Source organism: Pelodiscus sinensis, chromosome 3 (assembly GCF_049634645.1).
Source record: "Pelodiscus sinensis isolate JC-2024 chromosome 3, ASM4963464v1, whole genome shotgun sequence".
Classification (NCBI taxonomy): domain Eukaryota; kingdom Metazoa; phylum Chordata; order Testudines; family Trionychidae; genus Pelodiscus; species Pelodiscus sinensis.
This window is the reverse complement of record NC_134713.1, coordinates 199,897,036-199,920,134: the sequence shown is the minus strand read 5'-3', so window position 1 is coordinate 199,920,134 and position 23,099 is coordinate 199,897,036. Positions and strand designations below refer to the sequence as shown.

At 56.7% G+C, this 23,099-nt stretch overlaps 1 protein-coding gene across 3 annotated transcripts in view; it reads right to left on the bottom strand.

Moving 5' to 3' along the window:
* The window catches only part of PPP2R5D (protein phosphatase 2 regulatory subunit B'delta), a 41,930-nt gene that overhangs the window by 16,635 nt on the left and 2,196 nt on the right, over nt 1-23,099 (bottom strand). Inside the window, exons 1-11 of one of the 3 annotated variants that reach the window (XM_075925907.1) lie at nt 22,972-23,083; nt 21,686-21,775; nt 13,190-13,382; nt 11,342-11,541; nt 10,830-10,940; nt 9,658-9,750; nt 8,821-8,951; nt 8,348-8,407; nt 4,172-4,280; nt 2,761-2,814; nt 1,243-1,413 (exon numbers count right to left, since the gene is read on the bottom strand). In XM_075925907.1, the coding sequence (XP_075782022.1) occupies nt 1,243-1,413; nt 2,761-2,814; nt 4,172-4,280; nt 8,348-8,407; nt 8,821-8,951; nt 9,658-9,750; nt 10,830-10,940; nt 11,342-11,541; nt 13,190-13,382; nt 21,686-21,775; nt 22,972-23,010 (1,251 nt within the window). In that variant the 5' untranslated portion in view covers nt 23,011-23,083. Of the gene's footprint in view, nt 1-1,242; nt 1,414-2,760; nt 2,815-4,171; nt 4,281-8,347; nt 8,408-8,820; nt 8,952-9,657; nt 9,751-10,829; nt 10,941-11,341; nt 11,542-13,189; nt 13,383-21,685; nt 21,776-22,971; nt 23,084-23,099 lie in introns of those variants that run through there. The other 2 variants (XM_075925905.1, XM_075925906.1) reach the window with 2 other exon arrangements.

Here is a 23,099-nt window from a genome sequence, read left to right as displayed (position 1 = left end):
ACCCGGGCATTACTTAGCTGAATTCCTGCAGGGCCTGACGCATGCCTGCTTTTGCGGGGAATCTCCCTCTGTGGTGAACGGTGGAGGGCAGGGATTACTCTATGGCACGCATCACGCCAATGGCAAACAAGAGGAATGCAGAGGAAGGGTGTGGGGAGGGCAGCCGCGGAGTGCAGTGCCTCCCAGCTGTGTGGACATCTGCACCTTCACCTGCTCTCCTGGGGGGTCCCTAAAATGGGGTCAGGTGGCCCTGCCGATCTCCCATCCTCCCGCCCCGCTCTACTCCTCTTCTAGCTGCACAACGGAGGACGTGGTGCCCCAAAGCCAGGCAGTGCAAGGTCTCTCTGGTGCAGGCATGCAACACTGGGAATACACAGCAGGGCAGAGCGCCTCATTGGCCAGCCATCCCCCAGTGCCATGGACAAGTCGACAAGCCGATCTCAGGACCTGGGCACAGTAACTCAGGGACAGGAGTAGGGATGGAAGCGACTGACACGGTAAGCACAGGCTTATCAGGTAGCCAAAAAAGCTAGTCACCTGCCCCCCTTGCGGCCTCTGATACAGAGGCAGCAAAGAGGGAGGGGAGCAGGAGCTGGGGGGGGTGGAGGAGCTGGCTTAAAAGCCAGTTTCCCCCAGCACCGTCTCCACAGAGGGGGTGTGGAGTGGCAGGGGAGGCAGAGGCACAGCGGGAAGTGGTGCAAGCAGGGACTAAAGCTGTCCCCGCTCGCGCCGGTCCGACTGCGGTGCCCCCAAGCTCCAGCTACAGGTAAAAGGCAGAGGTGCAGCCGGACAGCATGTGCCCCGCCCCGCCCCGCCCCACTAACCGAGTAGCTGAGGGAAGTTCCATTGACTACTCAGTTTCACATCCCTAGACAGGACGACAGCGGATGGGGCCCACCTGCCACCCGGTGCCGGATCGGCCCCTTCCAACAAGGGACAGCACGACGTTCCCACGCTAGCACCTCGCTGTGGTAACGCTCAGGGCGGGGACAGGCTGCGTAGCTGGGCAAATGCGAGCGGGGCTTGGGAGGCCATTCACAGCACTACGTCTCCTAGACCGCTGGTCTGGCGGCTCTAACGCCTCCTGCTTTTGTGCCAGCCCGGGACTCTTGCTCGCGGCAGCCACAGAATTTACCGAAGAATCCTCTGGCCGCCACAGACCTGCTCCGGGACCTCTGCCCGCCCCACACAGGACCCGGGCGCAAAGCGACGCCAGGTGGCCTTGTTGAGCCGGGGACCTACCTGGAAGTGCGGGCTGGACACACACTTGGCCAGCTGCCTGAACAGGGGCTCCATGACCTTCACGAACTCGGAGGGCTCGATCACATCCAGTATTTCCTCCAGCTCGTTCAGAAACATCACCTCCTTGGGGCTGTGCGTTTTCGGCCAGAACTTCAGCAAGCCCACGATCACCTGAGCAGGTACGGAGAGGAGTTTGGGAGCGGCGTGCCAAGTGACTGGCACTGCTGCCTAGCACCGCCAGCCCCAGAAACGGCCCCCGCACCAGGGCCCGCGCACACGGACAGACGCATTGGGGGCGGCACCAATCACTAGCTCTGTCACCCCCCGCCCTGCAGCTCTGCCTCCGGAGACCCGCCACCAGTCCAGAGGCCTCGCATGGCTCTGTCCCCAGAGCTCAGGAGGGCGTCAGCTCAGCCTGCTGTCAGCAGGGCGGCGAGTTGCCTGGCACAGGGGGGGGCACGCCCTTCCCTGACGGAGGGAGCGAGAGGTGGGGCAGGAGGCGGCCTATTCCCGAAGACGAGTGTGGGACGACTGCAGCTGGAACGTGCACACAGCGGAACGCCGGCAGGCTAGTTGTCAGCGCACAGCTGTGCCAGCTCCGGTGCAAAACAACCTACGTGGCCGACATTCGCCATTACCGTCGTCTGTGTGCGTGAGCCAGCAGCCCTCTGCCAGAGCCGGGCCTGCGTGGGACAGAGCCACGAAGGGGTTTCTCCGCACTCCGCCCAGCCAAGCAGCCTTTGCTCCTCCTTCCCGCCCTCTGGCACGCCAGCATTGCTCTGCGTAGCGGGACTGCGGGCCGGCCGCACCACACCTGGGCCCTGCTTGTGCCCAACACCGAACTGCAAAAATGCCTGCAGCAGCACCCCCACATGGAGGCAAACTCCCCCGTCAGGATTCAGTGTTTTGGGGGAGAGCGGGCGGGAGGGGATATGCTAATGAGGCCCCAGCGGCTGGGTAAAACAAAGCCCAGCCCCTCCACAGGAGATGCTCCCCCAAGGCTAAAGAGCCTTTCTGGTCTCCAGTTTCCACCCCCCTCCCAGGGTCTAGTGGTCTGAATTGAGACTCAAATACCCACAGCCCCTATCAACTTTTGCAGGTTCCTGTGGCAGTCTGATTCCCAAGCAGCGTCTCAGGGCAAACCCTGTGGAGCCGGAAGGGGAGCTGCCAGGAGAGAGGGGCTTTGCCTTCTGCTACGGCAGGGCTGGACTCACACACGACAGACACTCCTAGCTGTGCTCCCCTTGCCCACTTCTTGTTTCAAAGCCCAGCCTGCTCAGACCCCAGCGCCTGGCTGGCTGGGCACAAGACGCGGACCGAGTCCAGCTCCATGCGTGTGACATGCCAGGCGACCGCTCTCAGGCTGCAGGCCAGTTCCAGGGAGCAACCCAAACCATCTTATGCCAGGCCTGTCTGGAGCAGACTTGGAGTAACTCAGCCACTAACGTGTCCAGGACCGACCTTGTGGCGTGAACTCGGGCCGTGGCAGACGTGCCAAAGGCAAGCAAGGGGACTCACCGGTTCCGTCAGGCTGCTGTCCTTCTCCAAGAACTGCACAACGCAGTACGCCAGCTGCAAGGAAACAGCGCCCCGTCAGAATGCCCTTTGGGCTCAGCAGACAGCAAGTGGCAAGCACACGCCAGGCAGAAGCAGCCAAGGGCTGTGGCAAGCGCAGGCCAAATCAGACCTGCTCCACTGTGCGCCTGGCAACCTGCAGCAGCTCAAAGCCGCCGTGACGGACAGCGAACGGTGAGCTTGTCTCTGCTAGGCCACGCAGAAGAGCCCTGGGCTTTGGGAGCCTGAGTTCTGCCCTTCGTGTTGCACAGGGGCAGTCCGTGGCCACATGGTCTCACTAACAAAACTGCAGAGAGGTAGCTGAGCATCTGCGGCTGGTAGGGACCATAGCGATCATTCAGCCCGGCCTCCTGCCTAACACAGGCCACGGGGTGTCCCGGAGCAAAGCCGGGCCGATCTCTTAGAAAAACATCCCCTCTCCAGGGGCAAACTGCCGGGGAGGAGCCGGGCAGCGGGAGAGCTCTGCCTGCTCAAACGCACGGCAGGGAAGTAACAGGAAGCGAGAGCGCGTCACCCTTCAGAGCTGGGACTTGCTCACACCCGTTTCCTCACTACGGATCTTGCCTCCACATTGGTCTAAGCCAGCGTTTCCAACTGGTGCTCCGTGGAACCCCAGGGTTCTGCTAAGCGAAAGAAAGGGTCCCCCCACCCCCTCTTACAGAGACAGAGCTTTTTTGCGTCAGGACTCTTCTTTTTTTTTTTTTTTGCTTGATGAAAAGCAGCAGTGGGGTGGGGGTGGGTCCCCCCCCCCTTTACAAAAAAAGCGGCGGTGGGTTTTATTTATTTAGGCTCGACAAATTGCGCCGGGGCCTTCTTGGGGGGGGGTGGGGGGGGCAACCCTATGGGTTCCATGGCCAAATAAAATTGGGAAACACTGGTCTAAGCACTCACGGGGGTGGGGAAGTGACCTTCAACTCCGCACACACGGGCAGCAGTGAGTAGCGGATGAGGCCCAGTGAAAGGTATTTAGGCGCTGCTGCACTCAGTATTGCAATGCCTCCCTGATTTAGGAACCTAAACCTGAAGTAGTTTAGGCACTCAGGAGGCTGCTCAGTCAGCCAGGCCCGGCAGTCTGGGTGCAGCAGTGCCGAAAGACCCGTATGAACCTGGGCTGAAATCCCCCAATGGCTGGAGAGGAACAGGCCGTTCAAGCCAGCAGAGGTCACTGGAGCAGTCTCACGCTGTCCTGGAGCAAGAGGCAGGAGTGAAGAGGCCAGGGGCGGACAACTCAGAGCCCCGCTGGGTGTCGGGGGGCGACTGTGCGGAAGCCAGAATCCCCCCAGCAAGATTTGGGTGAGCCAAGCCTGGGGCGGCTGTAAAGAAGCCCAAGAGTTTGCAGTCTGGGGTGACTGACCTGCGGGTGGTAGACACTCAGCGATTTCACCTTGTGCAAAGGTAGCAAGACACGGATGAGGAACATCTTGTGCTCTTCCTTCAGAGGCAGCGCAAACCCGTTGATTATACTGAGGAGGAGAAAGGAGACGCGTTACGGGGTCAGGTGTTGCTGAGCATGCACCAGGGCAACCCCGGCACAAAACCAGCCCCACGCCCACACAGCACACTGATGCCGCCAGGAAGCACCTGGCTTCAGGGCTACAGTCACTAGGGCCCCAGCCCTAGGGCGCTCTGCAAAGGTGCCCCGCGAGCACATTCCCAGCAAAGGAAGCCCAATCACATGCAGGGAGGGAAATCAGGGGGAGCTGGCCCTTTAAGAGGGTTGGCGCTCAGCTGCCCCCATGCCGCCCTTGGCTCCAGGAGGAGATGAACGCTGCAGTGACGTGTCAGGGCCTGCTGGGGCGTCTAACGAGATGGCTCGGGGTGAGCATCCCTGGCAGTTAATGCTTTTCAAAAGAGCAGGAGGCGGCCCTGGGAAGGAGACACGGGAGTATGGCTGACGCAACAGGGCAGAAAGCCCAGCCCTACGGAGATCTCTGGGCTGGGCTGCCACCTAGGCAGGCGGGGGCAGGTCCTTCCGGTGCTGCCCCCTGGCACGGTGAGGCAGTGACCTCTGCCCCAAAGGATAGGGAGAGCATGAGCAGAGCCCAGCAGAGAGGTGGAGCTGGGAGAGTGGCTGGGGAAGGGAAGATGGGCCCTTGGGAAGGAAGGGCTGTGCCCAGTCTGGGGAGGAGCACTCTCTACTTGTGTGCCTGGACTCTCGCACCTTAGAAGGAACAGACTTCTGTAAATGAGCTGGAGGGCTAAGTCCGCTGGAAGGATGAGAACAGAACAACCACCAAAGGTCCATCCAGCCCAGTGTCCTGTCTCTGAGTGGCCAATGCCAGGGGCCCCAGCGGGAACGAACAGAACAGGGAATCATCTATCCACGGTTGCCCATTCACAGCTTCTGGCAAACAGAGGCGGGGGACCCCATCCCTGCCCAGCCTGGCTCACAGCCACTGATGGACCTAACCTCCATGAATCTATCTAGCTCTTGTTTGAACCCTGTTAAAGTCCTGGTCTTCACAACGTCCTCTAGCAAGGAGTTCCACAGATAGACTGGGCATTATGTGAAGAAATACACCCTTTTATATTTGTTTTGATCCTGCTACCTATTAATTTAATTTGGTGATCCCTAGTTTTTATGTTATGGAAACAAGTAAATAACTTTTCCTTATTTACTTTCTCCATGTCTGTTAGGATAGAGATCTATAAAACCGTATCTCCCCTTAATCTCCTCTTCTGGAAACTGAAAAATCCCAGTTTTAGTAATCTCTCCTCATACAGTAGCCATTCCAAATCCCTAATCATGTTTGTTGCCCTTTTCTGAGCGTTTTCCGGTGCCAATATATCTTTGAGCTGAGGTGTCCACATCTGCAGGCAGTATTCAAGATATGCATGCACCAGGGACTTACACAGAGGCAATCGGATATTCTCTATCCCTTTTTTAAGTATTCCTAGCATTCTATTTGCTTTTTTGACTGCTGCTGGACATTGAGCAGATGTTTGCAGAGAACTATCCCCAGTGACTCCAAGATCTAACTTTGTCCCCATCATTTCATACGTATAGTTGGGATTATGTTTCCCAATGTGCAGTACTTTGCATTTATCAACGTTAGAATTCATTTGCCATTTTGTTGCACAGCCACCTACTTTTGTGAGATTCTTTTGAAGCTCTTCACAGTCTGCTTTGCACATAACTATCGTAAGCAGTTTAGTCTCCTCCTGCAAATTTTGCCACCTCACTGTTTACCCCTTTTTTCAGATCATGTATGACTATCTTGAATAGTATTGATCCCGGTATGGACCCCTGAGACACCACTAGTTACCTCTCTTCATTCTGAAAATTGACCATTTATTCCTTCCCTTTGTTTCCTGTCTTTTAACCAGTTCTCAGTCCATGACAGGACCTTCCCTCTTAATCAAAGTAAGCTGTCATGGGATAAGAGCCTTTGGTGAGGGGCTTTGTCAAAGGCTCTCTTGAAATCGGAGTACACTGGAGTAGGGATGTGAGGGCGTAATCGCCTAGTCGACTACCCGATAAAACTAGGCTTATCAGGTAAAGTCAACTACCTGCATTCCCACCCCCCTTGCTGCCTCTGTTTCAGAGGCAATGCGGGGAAGGCAGGACAGAAGCCAGTGCTGGGGGGAGCCGGCAGCAGCCCCTGCCCCCCGAAGCTGCCTCTGGTAGAGGAAGCAGTGCGGGAGAGGCGGCACCACAGGCTCTGCATTTAAAATGTAGGAGGAGCCTGGCAGGCAACCCAGCTCAGTCCCGGCTCATGCCAGGCCCACACCCCGCTGCAGCGCTGCAGTTTAAAAAGCAGTAGGAGCTGGGGGGGGAGAGGGGGAGCAGGCTGCTCAGCTCCTACTGCCTTTTAAATCGCACCTGGGGCGAGCCGGGACTGAGCCAGGCTGCCGATCGACTCATTGATAAAAATTCTATCAACTACCCAATTAGTTAAATACCTGCCTCTTTATATCCACTGGATCCCCTCTGTCCACATGCTTCTGAGCCCCTCAAGGAATTCTAGAGCAGTGAGGCATGACTTCCCTTTACAGAAACCATGTTGACTTTTCCTCAAACTACGCTCATCTGTGTGTCCGACAATTCTGTGCTTTACTATAGTTTCAACCAATTTGCCCAGTACTGACATTAGGCTTACTGGTCTGTAACTGCCAGGATCACCGCTAGAGCCCTTTTTGAAAAGTGGTGTCAGATTAGCGATCTTCCCATCATTTGGTACAGAAGCTGATTGAAAGGGTAGGTTCCAAACCACAGTTATTAGTTCTGCAATTTCCCATTTGAGTTCTTTCAGATCTCCTGGGCGAATGCCGTCTGATCCTGTTAAGTGTATCAATTTGTTCCAAAACCTCCTCTAAGGACACCTTAATCCGGGACAATTCCTCAGATGTGTCACCTAAAAAGAATGGCTCAGGTTTGGGAATCTCCCTAACACTCAGCCATGAAGACCAATGCAAAATTCATTTAGATTCTCTGCAGTGACCTTATTGTCCTCAAGTGCTCCTTTAGCATCTCAATCATCCAAGGGCCCCAGTGGTTATATAGCAGCCTTCCTGCTTCTAATGTACTTAACGAATATTTTGCTATTACTTTTTGAGTTTTTGGCTAGTTACTCTTCAAATTCCTTTTTGACCTTTCTAATTCTAGGTTTTCACTTCACTTGTCAGAGTTTCTGCTCCTTTCTAGTTTCCTCACTAGGATTTAACTTCCACTTTCTAAACGATGGCTTTTTATCTCTCACTGCTGCTGCTTTTACTTGGCCGGTAAGCCACGGTGGCACTGGTTTGGTTTTCGTATTATGTTTTGTAATTTGGGGTCTCTATTGTCTTTGAAAAGTCTCCATGCAGCTTGCAGGGATTTTACATTTGGTTCTGGACCTTTTCATTTCTGTTTAGCTAACCTCCTCGTTTTTGTGTTGTTCCCCTTTCTGAAATTAAATGCCACAGTGTTGGGCTGCTGAGGTGTTTTTCCCACCACAGGGATGTTATAATTAAATGACATTACGGTCCCTATTTCCAAGCAGTCCAGCTACAGTCACCTCTTGGACCAGATCCTGCGCTCCTCTAGGATAAATCAAGAATTGCATCTCCTCTTGAGGGCTCCAGAACCAGCTGCTCCAAGAAAGATCCAGTTAAGGCAGGGGTAGGGAACCTTTTTGGGTCGGGCCGCTGACCCACAGAAAAATCAGTCGGGGCCACATGCAAGTTAGAAGTAAAAAAGAAAAAACAACCCCTGACTGACATGGCTCCTGATTGAGGAGGAGAAAGACTCTCCACACATTTCCCTCGCACACCAGAACCTAGAGGGGCCCAAGGCCAGTAGATCCCCCATTGCTGGGCGGGACCTCCGAGCCTCGAGGGCCGGATCCAGGCAAGCCAGGGGTTGCATCTGGCCCCCGGGCCTCAGTTTCTGACACCTTAAATCAGGGGCGGGGAACCCATCTCTACATCCTAGAAACTGAGGCAGCAGATGGACCCGACAGCAGATTGGGTAAGCTCCTGCTACACCAGACCATACACTGGGCTTGCTCGAAGCCCTGGGTCTAACGCAGCAGGGGTGACATGCCCTTACCTGCCCAAGATCTCCAGCAGCTCTGCAATCCCATTGTGATGCTCCGTTTCATAGATAAACCTGAGAAAAAGGGACGAGGATGGGAGAGGAGTCATTGCCTGGCACAGGACACAGCTCAGCAGGGAGAAGGGGAGCATCTCTGAGCACCTCCCAGTAAGAGAGGACGGAGGATTCAGGGAGAGGACGGTATTGGCCACGCCGCATGACGTGCTACACGAGGGAGGGTAAGGGATCGGCCCCAACGGAAGGGTGGGCTGCTTGGCAGCACGATGGGGGAGGAAAGCCCGACCATTTCCTACATCAGGCAGAGACTTGCTGTGCTGCCCAATCCTCACTACCCTTGTGCCACAAGGAAGTACTGTCCTCCCGTCCGGAGCCAGGACCTGACTCAGCCGCTCACTGGCGGGATCGGGAACAGAAGGAATGGGCCGGCTGGGCTTCCCCGCGCTGCTGGGCCTGGCAGAGTGGCTCACCTGTAAAATATGTTGTTGATCTGCCGCCTCACATACGCTCGCAGGCCCAGGAACTTCCCGTAAATCCGGTGCAAGATGGTCTTCAGGAAGTCTCGCTCCCTGGGATCTTCGCTGTCAAACAAATCCAGCAGCTGCGGGTGGCAGGGACGTTAGATATCGATGAACTGAATAATTGTGTAACAGCATCAAAACGTAGTGGTTACATGATTATTTGGTAGTCCTGGGAGGGGGGAGGGATGGGGGGAGGCTGGCAGCCAGCGCGCTCTTGGCCCCACTCCCGGGAAGGCCCCTGCCACCCAGCACTGCTGCCTCTGTATCGGAGGCAGCAGCAGCCCCATCTGCAGGGGGCTGACCTCGCCACAGACAGGAGCTATGCTGGAACCCCAATGAGCAGCCTCTGTCTGCAGTGAGCCTGGGCCTGCCATGGACAGAGGCTGCTCCCCCCACGCTGCTGCCTCCCCACGATCAGGCACGTTTTGCGTCGCTAGCAGCTGCTCAGGCTCCTGCAGCAGAGCCAGGCTCCTGAGTCGCAGTGCAGACGTCTGCCTCGCCTCATGCGGTTCCTCCCGCAGGCCAGCTGTAGGGCAGGGCCACCCTGGCTCCTCTCCCTGCCCCCAGGGCCCTTCTCTTGGGAACAAGAGTCTAGAGTGCTTCAAAGACAGCGACCCAGCCCTGAGCACCCCCCAGTGCTCCCCCGGCGAGGGCAGAAAGGAAGGCCGAGCTGCCTCCTACGTACCCCTCTGACAGGGCCATGGGGCCGCTTGGGCAGCGGTTTGCAGCAGGCCGGCCAAAGGCCCCTTCACACAGGCGGGGGGAGGGGCAGCTAGAACTACTTACTGACAATACAAACTTCTGGTCAATGTATTTCTTGGCTACATTTGGCTGAAAGTCGGGCGACTCCAGGAACCGCAGGAAGAATTCATACACCAGCTGTGGAGAGCAAGGGTTGGGTTTTTTGAAACAAGCTTTACTTAATTCTTCATGTTTTACGCCCGCCAGCCATGTTCCTTTTCCCACGCGATCTGTAAAAGGCTAAAGATGCACCAGGCGGCTTGCTACAGCTGGAGCCACCGGTGCGAATGTGCCAGGGAACAATTCACCGTTTAATGTGCTCACAGGGGAGACGTTTTCCGAGCCCAAGCCCCACCCCTACGCACACTGCACCAACGGGTGATTACCCCACACGGTTACAAAACTGCGAGCTCACTTCAGCTTCCAGCCACTGGCTCGTCTCCCGCCGGTGTCTGCTAGTTCAAACAGCCCTCTGCTAAGAGATAGCATCTCTGTGCGTGGGCACTTGCAGAACCTGATCTGATCAAGTGCTCTGAGCCGGCTCTCGGTGCTGTTACTGGGTGACTTTTTATTGCTGCTTCCACGACCCTTTCCCCAGCTTCCCGTCGGCAGCCGTGTCCACGCCCGAGGAACTCTGGCGTGGTGGGCACCATGAAAAGTCTGTGCTCCCGCCTCTCTCCTGAAGGGTTTGTCCCACTCGGCTTGGCTCAGAATGATTTTTGGCCGTGGAAGCGTTAAGTCAGCGGGCGGGTGTCCAAGCACAGCTCTCATGGGACCGAGGGGCCCACCCAGTGAGGAGGCCTGAGCCACCTGGGGAGGCAGCAGCAGCGCTGGCTCCCCTCCCTCAAGGGAGCAGCCTCTCACCCTCTTGGGCCAGAGGGATGGAAGCAGGGGCCCAGGGCTTCTGAGAGAGGAAAAAAATAAAGGGGGATTCCCAAGGGTGCCAGACCGGCTACACTCCTTGGGCGAGCCATTCGTTCCCAGCCCACGCCAGCACAAGGTGGCACTTGCTCCCAGCAGGCTGCCGAATCCAAGGCCTCGCTTCCTAAGCTGACCCCCCCACCCCAGGAAAAGGAGGGTAAAAGTATCTGCAGGGAGAGGGAAAGCCCAGTCCCCCCCTCCCACTCCTGCCTCTCGCGTCTATCCCCTGGCCAGGTGGCGTCCCGCTGCACTGAGGCGCCATGCCCTGGAGAGGAGGCTGGCAGCCTCTCTCTTACCTGGAGGTGCGGCCAGGCAGCTTCCAGGGTGGGTTCGTCCTCCTCGGGGTCAAACTCCGCTCCCGTTGGGTTGGACGAGGGGGGCAGAGTCCGGAAGAGGTTCACTGAAAACTGAGGTGAGCGAGAAGGCGGATGGGTGATCCTTCCATGCCGTCCCTTAGGTCACCGACACGGGCATTCCCCCAGGGCCCAGGGCCCCGCCGGAGGCCAATGAGTTACAGCTTCCGGGCTGACCCCCGACCCCTCCAGCGCTGCGTGTGCTGCGCACAAACACCCTTGGCTGCTCTGTGCCCACCTGGTCCCCATCCTCCGAGCACACCCACCAGTCACTCTCTGCATGGCTAGGGAGGGTCCAAAGGGGTCAGGGTGCCATGTTTCCCCCAACCAAGTTACTCTTCCTCTCTCCAGCTGCCCACGATTACGCCCCTCGCTACTTCCAATGCCCAGGCATGCAGACAGAAGCCTCTGGCACCTGCTGAGGGGCGCCCACTGAAAACCGGCCACGCTCCTACCATGATGACCGCTTCCGGGTAGATGGCCTCGGTGACGACGTCCCGGTTGTGCGTGATGTACTCCACCATCTCATTGAGACCCGCTCGCTTCACCTCCTTGAACTTCAGGTCGCTGAGCGGGTCGGAGATGAAGTCGAAGAGGACGCAGCATTGTCGCAGCTTCTGTATGAAGAGCTCCTCTCGCTCGTGGAGGGGAGCATCTGGCAGGGACAGCGGAGCAGGGAAAAGTTTCGAGCGCCTCCCTACACTGCGTACGCAGCCCCCATTGCTGCCAGCCCCAAGGGCCCCGGCGTGCACGGTGCCGATCCTCCTGGGGGCAGGGCTCTTCCCGCTCTACACACGGGGAACTAAGGCTCCGACTCAGAAGCCCTTGTCTGCACTGGAAAGGGTTACCCCTTATACAGATCTAGTTATTCTAACAGCCCCCCCCCCCCACGTTCTGGGATACAAGTGGCTTCCCCAGCAACACTAGTTCAGCCAAGAAGAACCTGTTACGCTGGAGGAAGAGCGTCCACATGCGGGGCTCATTTAGCACAGCCTGCGTAGCTGTCACCTCCTCTTCGCTGTGTCTACACCCCCATGGCGGCATGCAACTCGAGTAGCCACCGCAAGCTCGCTGTACTCTAGCTGGCTGTGGGACCGGCGCAGCGTGGGCCAGCCCCATGGCAAACTACCAGCGTTCTGGCAGGCTGAAGCGTGTGCTGCCACCACTTCCCCACGCCAGCTAGAAGAAAGCCAACTCAAGATGTTCGCTGGAGCTGCAATCGTCCTGTGGGATTGCAACAGACCCGCCTGGGACAGCGCCCTCCCGCAGGGAGAGCCGAGCCTGTTGCAGGTCAGGGCCCCACCTCTAACCTGCCTCTGCGTTCTGGGAACGTGCGACTTGTGGCTGCGAGCAGGAAAGGGAGGCAGGTCCCTGCTCCCCCAGAAGCAGCAAGATCTAAAGAGGCCAACAGCCCACCGGGGGGCAAAGGGCACGCAAGGGAAGGCCACTGTGGTCTGGCTGGGATCTCCACGGGTTCCCAGGCGAGAGGGGGCTGAAAGCAGGAGAGCGGCCTGGAGGACAAACGAAGTAGGATGTGGAGGACACTGGTGCTGCATGGGGTTCCAGGTTGAGCAAGACCCAGACTCTCCTACCCCCTGGCTGCATCACCTTTGGAGGGGGGAAGGCAGACAGCCCCACAGTCAAAGGGAGGAGCTCTGTAACCCTCTAGCACCAAGGGGAGGTGCTCTGGAACTCGAGGGAGAAGCCTGCGGGCACACGCTGGCACTGGAGAGCTGTGGCCGGACCTGCTGCACTCCTGTCCCGCCGGGAGAACACTCCGGGGGCTCCCTCTGCTTACTGGGGAAGGGGGGGGGGGCGAGGCTCTTGCTTTGCCTGCAGGGCTCAGCTCCCACCTCACACACCGCTCAGGACTGTCATCGTGTGCTTGCAGCTCCCGTCTGTCTATACGCTTGTGTGATCTCCGGGGCAGGGGCCGTCTCTGTTCTTAGCCGGCAGAGTGCCTCACGCGGGGGGGCCTAGGCCCTACGGTAACAAACCACCCGCTACTCTGCCACCAGAGGGGACAGGAGCAGCACGAGGACACTGTGACATCAGTGCAGCCAGTCAGCAATGGGCCAGGAACACTTCCCCAGGCCTCTGGAGCGCCTCACTGGGGGCTCTTGGCCCCAAAGGGTTGAGGAAGGGGAAGCTGCTTTCACGGCGGTACCGTGGGCACCAAGGCTAGCACAACTGTAGCTGGGCTGACTCCAACGTGACCTCCGACCTGTGCCGGTTCTGCTCTGAGCCACACAGAGCTGAGACGTCAGACGTGCCCTCCCCACCCCCACCTGCCGGGCCCTTACCTTTGAGGGCAGGGAGTTTCTGCAGTTCCCGGTTTTTGCTCAGGTTGAAGCGGGAGGAGCTGTGCCGTCGCTCCTTCTTTACAATCTGGGGCCCTCCAGAATACTTGATCTTATTCAGCTGCGTGGGCGGAGGGGTGCTGTTACTGGGACGCTTATTTGAGGTCGGTGGCGGCTGCTGCTGCTGCTGCTGGACCTGACAGGGGAGACCAAGGAGAGACTAGGACAACCCAGAATGCCAGGTCTCGGCACTAGTAACCTGAGAGGCAAGCATGTGACAGGCTGGAGTTTCGCAGGTTACCTACCACAACTAGACACCGTCTCTTCTTGCACTGAAGAAATCATGACGCGGTTCTTTCGGGAAAAAAAAACCTTTTCAAAAGAACCCGTACTCTAGACTGCGGGTTCACTTTCCAAATATCCTTTTTCGAAACAGCGATCGGACACAAATATGCAAATGAAGCGCAGGATATTTAAATCCCACTTCATTTGCACTTTCGATTGGGCTCATTTACAACCCTCTTTCGAAAGAGGGATGTAGTCTAGACGAGCCCTAAGTGGAGCGCTTTGCATTTGTCCTTATTAAACTGCATCCTATTGACCTCAGACCATTTCTCCAGTTTGTCCAGATCATTTTAAATTCTGACCCTGTCCTCCAAAGCACTCGCAACCCCTCCCAGCCTGGTGGTATCTGCTAACTGAATAATCATGCTCTCTGTGCCATCATCTAAATCATCGATGCAGATATTGAACAGAACCGGTCCCAAACCAGACCCCTGTGGAACCCCACTTGTTATGCCCTTCCAGCATGTCTGTGAACCATTAACAACTACCATATTTTAGCGAATATACCCCACGTTTTTTCCGAACTGAGTAAAAAAAATCGTGTATACCCCACGCACGAGTATAACCCGCAAGGTATACAAGACTTTTATTTCAAAGCGTGCCAGGGTATATTAGCTAATTTACGGTGCTGGGGGGGAGGGGATTAGCCAGCCTAAACGCCCCGGTTCCTGTGCAGCTGCCAGCCTCCAGGCGGGGGAGCGCTCATACCCTGGTTCCTGCGGCTGTGCATGAACCAAGAGATGAGCGCTCCCCCGCCTCTTCCTGCGGCTGCGCAGGAACCAGGGGGATGAACGCTCCCCCGCCAGGAGGCTGCGCAGGAACTCACCAGGTGAGTAAAAAAAATATTGTATACCCCGCACCCAAGTATACCCCACGGGGGGAGGGCAGGGAAGCGGGGTTTGTAAAAGCACATATAACCCGTGGGTTATACGCGCTAAAATACGGTACTGTCTGAGAACAGGTATCCAGGTAGTTATGCACTTGCCTTATAGTAGCCCCATCGAGGTTGTGTTTCCCTAGTTTATAGGTAAGAAGGTCATGTGAGACTGTGTCCAAGGCCCTGCTACAGTCCAGGTACCCCCCATCCACCGCTCTTCCCTTATCCACAAGGCCTGACATCCCCCCAAGAAGTCTCGTGTCAGGATGAGGCTCTCCGTGGGCTTTGATTTAACCCCGACCCGAACCTCGGGGTCTTGCTAGGCCTGTCAAACCCCAATGAAGCAGATCACTGGGTCAACGTTGTGTCCAACTGGTTCGCCCCTTACACAGAGTGGGCGGGAAGGGGTCGCGCCAGCCCCCACCTGGCCCGTGGTGCTGCTCGTGATGGGCTGGGCTCGCCGCTGACAGGGGCTACTCCGCAGATGGGCTGGAGAACCCCCTTCCCCCTGCTGCAGCCCCATGGGTTAACCGTAACTGGGGAGCATCCCCTGGAAGGGCGCAAGGGCGATGCTGATCAGGTAACTCCTTAACCATCCATATCCCTAACCCTCTGGCAGGCTGCACAGCTGGGGAGGGGCTTGCTCACCGCCTTGCCTCCCCTCCCCACCCCCACCCTGACTGGCCCCAGCCATGGGGAGCCAGCAGGAGGGAGGGCACAGACAGGGGCTGGCCCCTGCAGAATGGCAGGGCTCCACTTGGGGGGCGCCAAACAATTCCACCCCAGGGACAGGGGGGTGTCAGGGTGGGGCTCTGCGTGAGGAGTGGGGGAAGTCGGGAGGGGAGAAGGCAGGGAGGGTGCCCTGCATGGGGAGTAGGGGCAGGTGAGGGTGGCAGGAATAGAAAGGGAGCCCGCTGGGAGCTCTGCATGGGGATCAGAGGGGTCAGGGATAGAAGGGGTGGATTAGTGTTCCGCATTGGGAGCTGGAGGCACATTGGGGGCCCGGAATAGAAGGGGGTGGGGTGGGTGCCCTGCACAGGGAGCTGGGGAGTATGCGGGAGGGCGGGGGGGAGGAGAACAGGGTTGGAAGGTGGGTGTCCTGAACAAGGAGCTGGGGAAACGTCGGTGGGAGGGAGGGTCAGGGCTGACAGGCGGGTGCCATACACGGGGAGCTGGGAGTTCAGGGGCTCAGGGCCGGAAGGCGGGTACCCTGGACAGGGAGCTGGGGGACGTCGGGGAGGGGGTCAGGGCCAGAAGACTGGTGCCCTGCACGGGGAGCAATAGGACCACCTAGGTCCAGGCTGGCAGGAGGGGTCCTGACTCTCCCCATGGGGAACGCTGCTCTGAGCGCACTCCAGTTCCCCCTTTCTCCCTGGCCCAATCCAGGCACTGCAGTGGCCACTCCAGGGTCTCCCCCCTTCTCCTGCAGCAGCCACGAAGCCGAGGCCAGCCTGAGCCCTCAGCCTGACTCCGGCAGCGCCCGCTCCGGGGAGGAGACACCATGCAGGGCGAGTGGAGGACAGCTGTGTGGCTGAGCACCTCCCTGGCAACGTGGGCAGCCAAACAAGCTCCCTGCACAAGACACAAGTGAGGCAGTAGCCCCTAGACTGCTGGGCCAGCCCGGGCTCCCTGTAGTTCGAGCACTGCTCCCGAGCGCATCCCACCAGCCCCTGCGCCCCTCCAGCCCAGTCTGCCGTAGCTGCAGCACCCACTCAAAGCAGAGCTCCCTTATTTGTACGCCAGCACCTCCAACGGGCCCAGTGCATGGGGTGTGTCCAGGCACGTCCCGGGACAGCAGCCTGCCGCAGCACTCGCAGCCTAGGGGCCTGCCTCTTGTGCCTTGTCAGAGAGGGGGAAAGAGCTTTCTGTGCAATCAGCAGCCATCGCCCCAGCCACTGCCAGAGCCCGGCCTGCAGGACAGCACATGGAGCGCCTGAGAACAGGCCGTGAAGGAGCCGCCGCAGAGGTGGCAGAGCGCGGCCGGGGTGCCCAGGCGAATGCTCCAGGGAGCAGTGCAGAGAGGTACAGAGGGTAGCCGAGAGAGGAGAGAGGAGACCCCGTTCCCACTGCTGAGCCTGAGGGAGGGCACAAAGGGGCAGACAGGCAGGCAGGCAAGAGAATGGGAGCAGGGCCCAGGCCCAAGCCCGGGCAGAGCTGTGCAGAACAGGAAGAAGGGAGGCCATGTGAGCCATGTGAGCCGAGGTGGAAGCAGTGGCTGTAGATGGAGTGGGAGCTGGCCAGAGCACAGAGGCACAAATGACCAGGGCGGAGAGATCCCCGGGGGGGCTGGCAAGCCAGAAAGGGGGGGGTTGGGGCTGAGCAGGGAGAGGAGAGCAGGGCAGCAGGGGAGTGCTGAGCGGTGGAGAAGGACAATGGGAGCGGAGAAGAGCTGCAGCCGGATATCAAGAGAGACATGTGATGCCAGGCTGAACTGAGGCTGATCTGAGAGCTGTCAGGGCAGCGGCAGTAATTGACGCCCCCAGAGCTGATGAAGTCATGGGAACGGCGTGCGGAAGGCAGACACACACGGTGACGTGAGGGAGCCAATGGAGACCCTGAACAAACGGCACAGGCAGGACTCAAGCTGCAATCCCCAGACGCCTGCAGCAGAGAGGGGGAGGAGGGGGCAGGGAGAGGCAAACGGGCCAAAGGAAGGTTGGAGACCAGGGCACGCCCGACTGCTTGCAAAGGCGAACCCCCCGCGAGGGAGCAGCGGGCGTGGGAGCAGCAGGAGGCGTGCCAGGCAGAACAAGGAGGACCACAGATGGTCTCGACCCTGGAAGCACTCTGTGGGAGGCAGGGCAAGAAACACTACTTCCAGAGACACCTGAAACCCACGGGCCCACCCTTCTCTCGTGGACAGGCACCGGGCGCTACCTGCGCAAGCAGGCTGCTTACAAACAGGTCTCGTTCAGATCTGAGAAGGGCCCTGCTCCTGCCTCTCCTGCAGAGGGAGGGAGGCGTTGGGCCAGGCTTTACGCTCGGGGAGGCAAAAAGCAGCAAAGCGTTGCTGGCTAGAGAAAAAGCCAACCGAGGCCTCCCGTCACCCCCCTGAACTCCCCTCTGCACAGGCGGGGCTCTGTGCAGCGCAGGCTGCGGCTGGGGGGCGCGAGAAGTCTGCAGTTCTGCCTTCACGTGGCCAGGCTCTGAAAAGCTTTAGGGGAAACTGCAGCAATAAGGCCTCCGGCCCCGGGCTGATTTCTGACTCTCAGCAGCCCCGTCCCACGCTGGGTTTGCTGGCAGAGCCAGCCCATCAGGGCCCCTCCACCCACTCCTGCCTGGGCCAGGTGAGGTGGGAGATGCAAACTTAGAAAATGACTCACTGCATTTTCTACTGACGTCTCCAGCCTCGAAAACGCAGCAGGCACAGGGGGCTGGCTGAAGCTGAGAGCTCGTCACTTACTGCCCAGAGAGGTCCACCTTGCCAAGCCTTCTCTGCAGGTGCACACAGCTCAGCCGCAGGCTGGCTCTGAGAAGAATGAGGCTGGGCACTCCTCTAGCCAGATAAGACAGACTTAGACCCTCCCCTTCAGGGCTGCTAGGCTACTGCCCGCTGCTTTAAAAATGCAGGTCAACATGAGACTCACAGGGCATGTGGGAGCGGCCGCTTCCCTTCTCCTCCCAGAACAGTCTCCGCACTCCGGCCCAGAGGCTGTGCCAGCCACAACCAAAGCTACGCTCATGGTCTCCACGCTCAGACCCTCCCTTCTTTTCAGGGACTTCTCTGTGTCCCAAGCCCTCCACCTACTCTTCGCCCTGGACTCCCACAGCCCAAGTGTCACTCTCCCACCCAGACCTTTGAGGTGAGGGGCAGCTCCTCCTCTCTGCTTCCCACCTACCCCACCCACGCCAGCCGGTGGCTGAGGGCTCTCCGCACTGCCCGTGGCGTGCAACCCTGCCTTACTGCTGCTGCAAGTGCCAACGCTCACACTTTCCAGCCCAGATTTGCCGTTGGCCCCTCCTTCACGGCCTCTCCTCCAGCCCTAGGAGCTGACATCTCCTGCCCCTACTGACACGCACCTCCCCAGCCCTGGCGCACCCTTTGCCAATCAGCTGCACTTTCCGGGGCCTGCAGTACCGAGTCCCGTAAAAATGCCTATGCAGTGCATGAGACAGCAACTCCCACAGCAACAGGCAAGCCCCTGGCTCCCAAGAGCTGGGGATCTCCCCCCTGCCCTCTCCTGAGCTGCAGAGTTAATGTCTCCTCCCTCCTAAGGTGCTGGCAAACCTCCCTCCCTCTTCCAGGCCATTAACTCTTCCACCCACCCGCTTCACCTGCCCCTCCCAGACTCTGGCTAGAGATGAGTAACTCTCCACCTCCTCCTCCCATCTCATATTAATCATTAGCAGCGGCATCTCCTGCTCATAGATCTACGCTGACGCCTTCTACCTTCTCCCATTATCAGCCAGTCCCTTAAGGAAACCGCTTCTCCTGAGGCCCTCTTCTCTGCTATCTCCCCAGATTTACTCCTGCGACTCCTGCCGCTCATCACTTCTCTTTATGGGCAACGTAGGCACCTTAAAAATCCTTTTGCCTGTGCCACTAAGTACTGCTGCTGCTTGACCTTTGATGCTTTCCTCTTCATTCAGTGACCTCCTGGCCAGGTAGAAAGGAATGCATTCTCCCCCCCCCCACTCCCATCACTGACATTGGTGAATGTTTTGAAGGGCTGGTGGGTAGATCTACTAAAATTCACAGGGGGAAGTCCTGGTCTGCAGCATCTCTGTCAACGTCTGCCAGAGCTGGGCTTTTCTATGGAGAGCCTTAGCCTGATGGGAAAATCTTTGTTCCACATGCAGAACCTGAAATTCTGTTCGGGAGGCAAGTTTGGCTGCAAGTCACCTGCTTCTTCCTGCAATGCGGTGGGAGGTCACAGGGAGGCCAGGAGCAGCAGGGCTGCCCTCTTGCTCTATGCTGTCCTCATTTAAATGTCTACGGATCCCTTCAAAACAGGAAACACCCCCCCCCCCCCAAAAAAAACCACCAACCCACAAGAGGAAACTAAACTTCTCTTAAAGAAAGCACCTAACCAGCCTTACCTATCTCAAAGCAATCACAGACAAACTATGAAAAGCCCTGTTAGTAGGGCAACACACGAATCCACCCACATCTTCCCATCCACACATGCATGGACACTTCACTAACGCAAACCCCCTTTTCCCTTCCACAAGAGGGATCTCCCGCAATGCACACCTCTCCTTCTGTTCACTGCCTAACCCATCCTCCAAATATTCAGGCAGTAACAACGCGTGAGGGACGGCTGACTTGCCAGCATGTCTGCTGACAGCTCGGTCTAAATGTTTCTGAGCGTTACGATTAGTCACTTTCTTCACTGGAAGAATGAAGTAATTTGATCCAAATTAAGAAAAGAATGACGATCTGTCAAGAGCCAAGTACTCAGCCGTGCCTTACCCAGGCAGCCTGCCTCCAAGGGTGAGAGTGCACAAGGGGAAGAACGGTTCAACGGAGCCTTACAGGTAACCCTGATGAGACAGAGGAAGAAGAAACGCAAGGGAGGAACCAACTTGCTTCTCCCTCCTCCTTGCCTTATTACCAGGGAGAGCTGGGTATTTGTGGGGGGCTGTTTTTAAATTATTCTAGGGCTCTTCTACAGTCATAGGAACCATCATTCATTTGCCTTTTGGGTCTCCAAAGGAAGCTTGTGAGCAATGCTATTTATACCCTCCTACTGCATCGCTTGGTCCTAAGAACGCAGCCCTGCGGGGGAACCGTCCAGCATTCATTCGGTAACTTCGGATTGTTGTTGGCCACCTTTGTGTTAGAACACAGGAGACTTGCGTTCTTCTGTGCAGTGCTGAGGGATCCAAGGAGCAAGGCTGCTGTGCAAGAGACAATGCTGACCTCCCACGGCTTGCCTCCTTCTAGCCGGGGGAACGATGGAGGGAAATTGTTTTTAAAACGGTACCCACGCAAAAAGGGGAAAACCCAGCCAGGGAAAGAAGTGGGGAGCAACCAGCTGAGACTAAAATGGACAGGAGCACGCAGATCACTAAACAGGAGTCCCCAAGGCAAAAAGCTCTCACTTCAGAGTCTGTTTTGAATACACCTCGGTTTAGGCATAAGCTTTAACACTATCTTCAGAAGGGGCCACGACTGTCACTAGAGATGTGGCTTGACCTCTTTACACATTGAATATGTTAATCTGTCGGGGGGGAGGGGCTTCTAAATCAATATTCTGTTTTGATTACACACAGTCCTACTGAATTGCTGACTTTTTACCCTTCCTCCTCTCGCTAAATTTAAACAAGTCAACAACCTCTAATTCCCACGTTCGAGTCATAGTGCGACATTCCAATTAACCAAGAACAGCACCTAGCACACAAGACTTCTCATCGGACTGTGCTAGACTGACATGGAAATGAGGAGAGTCTTGTCTGAAAAACCAAGTTACTGGAAAAAAAATAAGCAGGCCTTCTCAGCTAGAGAGTAAAATGCTTTCCAGAGGTTGGACCTATCTCCAGAGTCCAAGACAACCACCTTCCTAAAACATTCATACATGCCAGGGTTCCTGCCAATTCTGGAAAAACTGGGTGTTAATATGCAACATTATTTGTTATAGCAAGTTACCCTTTGTTGACACTATTCTGGATGTGTCTATCTTGGCAGCACGAGCGCCCAGGGCAAAGAACGCTCCGAGTAGCACTTTTAATATAGAATGTGTGTTAGCATATGTTAGACCTTCTCTGGCTGACAGTTAGGGTGTTACAATAGTGAGAAATTCACTTCCTCTAGTACCTTCTCCGTATCACTCAAATCCATCACTATTCTCCCTGTGCTTAATTTAACTCAGATGTCAATTAGACTCGTCTTGTGCGCGCCTCCCTCTCCCAAGCGAATGGCACGAATGCGACCACGCCAGCAACAACAATTTGGGCCATACCAAGGAAACTTCTGTTCCAGTCACACTTCCTTCTTACTGCTAGTTTTGTGTCTCTCCTCTCCATTGTCCTTGCTTTCAGGCCAGGCTTCACTGTATTCAAGTCCATCCTTACAGGTGGCTCTGGAATATCTGAGCTCCCCTTCAAGTCTATTTCTATGGAGGGCCACAAGATTCTGTTCTCACCCTCTGTCTTTTTCAACTACCTTCCCGCTGTAGTCAGCCTCTATCTTTGACCGCAAGTACCACGTTATAGGATTCCATAATTGGCTGCTTCCGAGACCTTATTCAGCAGAGCTGTGGGAGACCATTTGAACAAGAGATGCCATACGAGAGAGGAGTTGCACAGGTGTGATGCTTTGCAAGATGAATGCTTACCTCCTCTGAATTCTCTGACCCGCCATCCTTACCACCACCACCACCACCGCTGCTGGGCTTTGTGGTGCTTTTAGCAGACTTTGGAGGCTCCTAGAACAACAAGGAGAGGGCACATTCATTGGCCTGTTCAGTGAGACATGCGTTTCCGTGAGTTTGGCCATAGTGCCCTGCTGTTCAGGCCACAGGGGTGTGAATAGCAGTGCTTTGCACACCAAAGGGCTACTCTGTAAACTCCCTGCATGGACACTGAGGGCACAAACTAAAAGGTTCCTACTTCATGTTAAGATAGCCCTCTTCAAACAGGGCTAGGTTAATGCAAACTAGGAACCTTGTAATTTGCTCGCACTGCAGCCACACGGGATACTATCTCCCCTCATCCCCCGTCCCAACCGCAGGGTGTATCTGCTTCAGTTTTTCATTAACTGTCACAGATGCCACCCCAGCGATAAATCCATGATCTATGCCTCTTGCAACGGGGTTCCCAGAGACACCACCTCCTACTCACAATGGAGAACACGCCTCCTAATTAAGATTGGGGCATCCCAAATGTCCAACTACTACATACATCTTTTCCCAGGCAATCTGACTCGACAACCCACCCCCTGCAGTATGGGAAGCTGTCAACATCCCAAACAGAACCAGGTTACATGAGTGTGTCGTCCACTGACACACTCTTGAAGGTGCACTCAGTGGCCCTGTACGTGGCCCACCGCAGATGGGTAATGCAATGCCAAGAGAGGAGCGCAGCTGGGGAATTCGTTTTGCTAGTTACAGCACAAACATTCTTGATGCTACATGTGGCTAAGACACCAGGCCCACAAGAGGGCATCCAACAGCAAAAAAGGTGCAAAGAATTAGGCAACACAAGAGTCACAAAGGGGCTGCAATTAAGCCATGAACACCCCAGACACAATGGGAAGGGAGGGTCCTGAAGAGTGAGTGTGGGGGAAGAAACAGAGCAAGGGGGAGGGACAGGAAAAGAAGTGGGAGAGCTGGGATTGGAGAGACGTGGGAGGAAGGTGAAGTAGAGGAGAGAAGCCAGACGAACAACAGATGTGCAGCAGCCAGGAACGCGAGTGCAGCATGCTGCCTGCAAGACACCTGTATCTCATGCATGGACAGTATTTTCACTGTGCATAGCCAGTGCATGGCAGTACAGCTGTGCCGTGGTGTCATAGTGACACATGCACCAGATGTGCACAGGCCCCAGCAGCATGTCACACGAGGGTTCCTGTACCATGACTGTGCAGGTGATACGAGCCCGAGTCGTGGCAACGTGCACTAACCACATCCCGCTGGCTCATGCCCTCGCCATGGCACTGCATGCAATGCTGCAGCCCAGCCAGCGCCTGAGTCGTGTCACCACTAACATGCCCCGTGCAGGGATCGCACCGTGCCCCTGGAACCGTCTTTT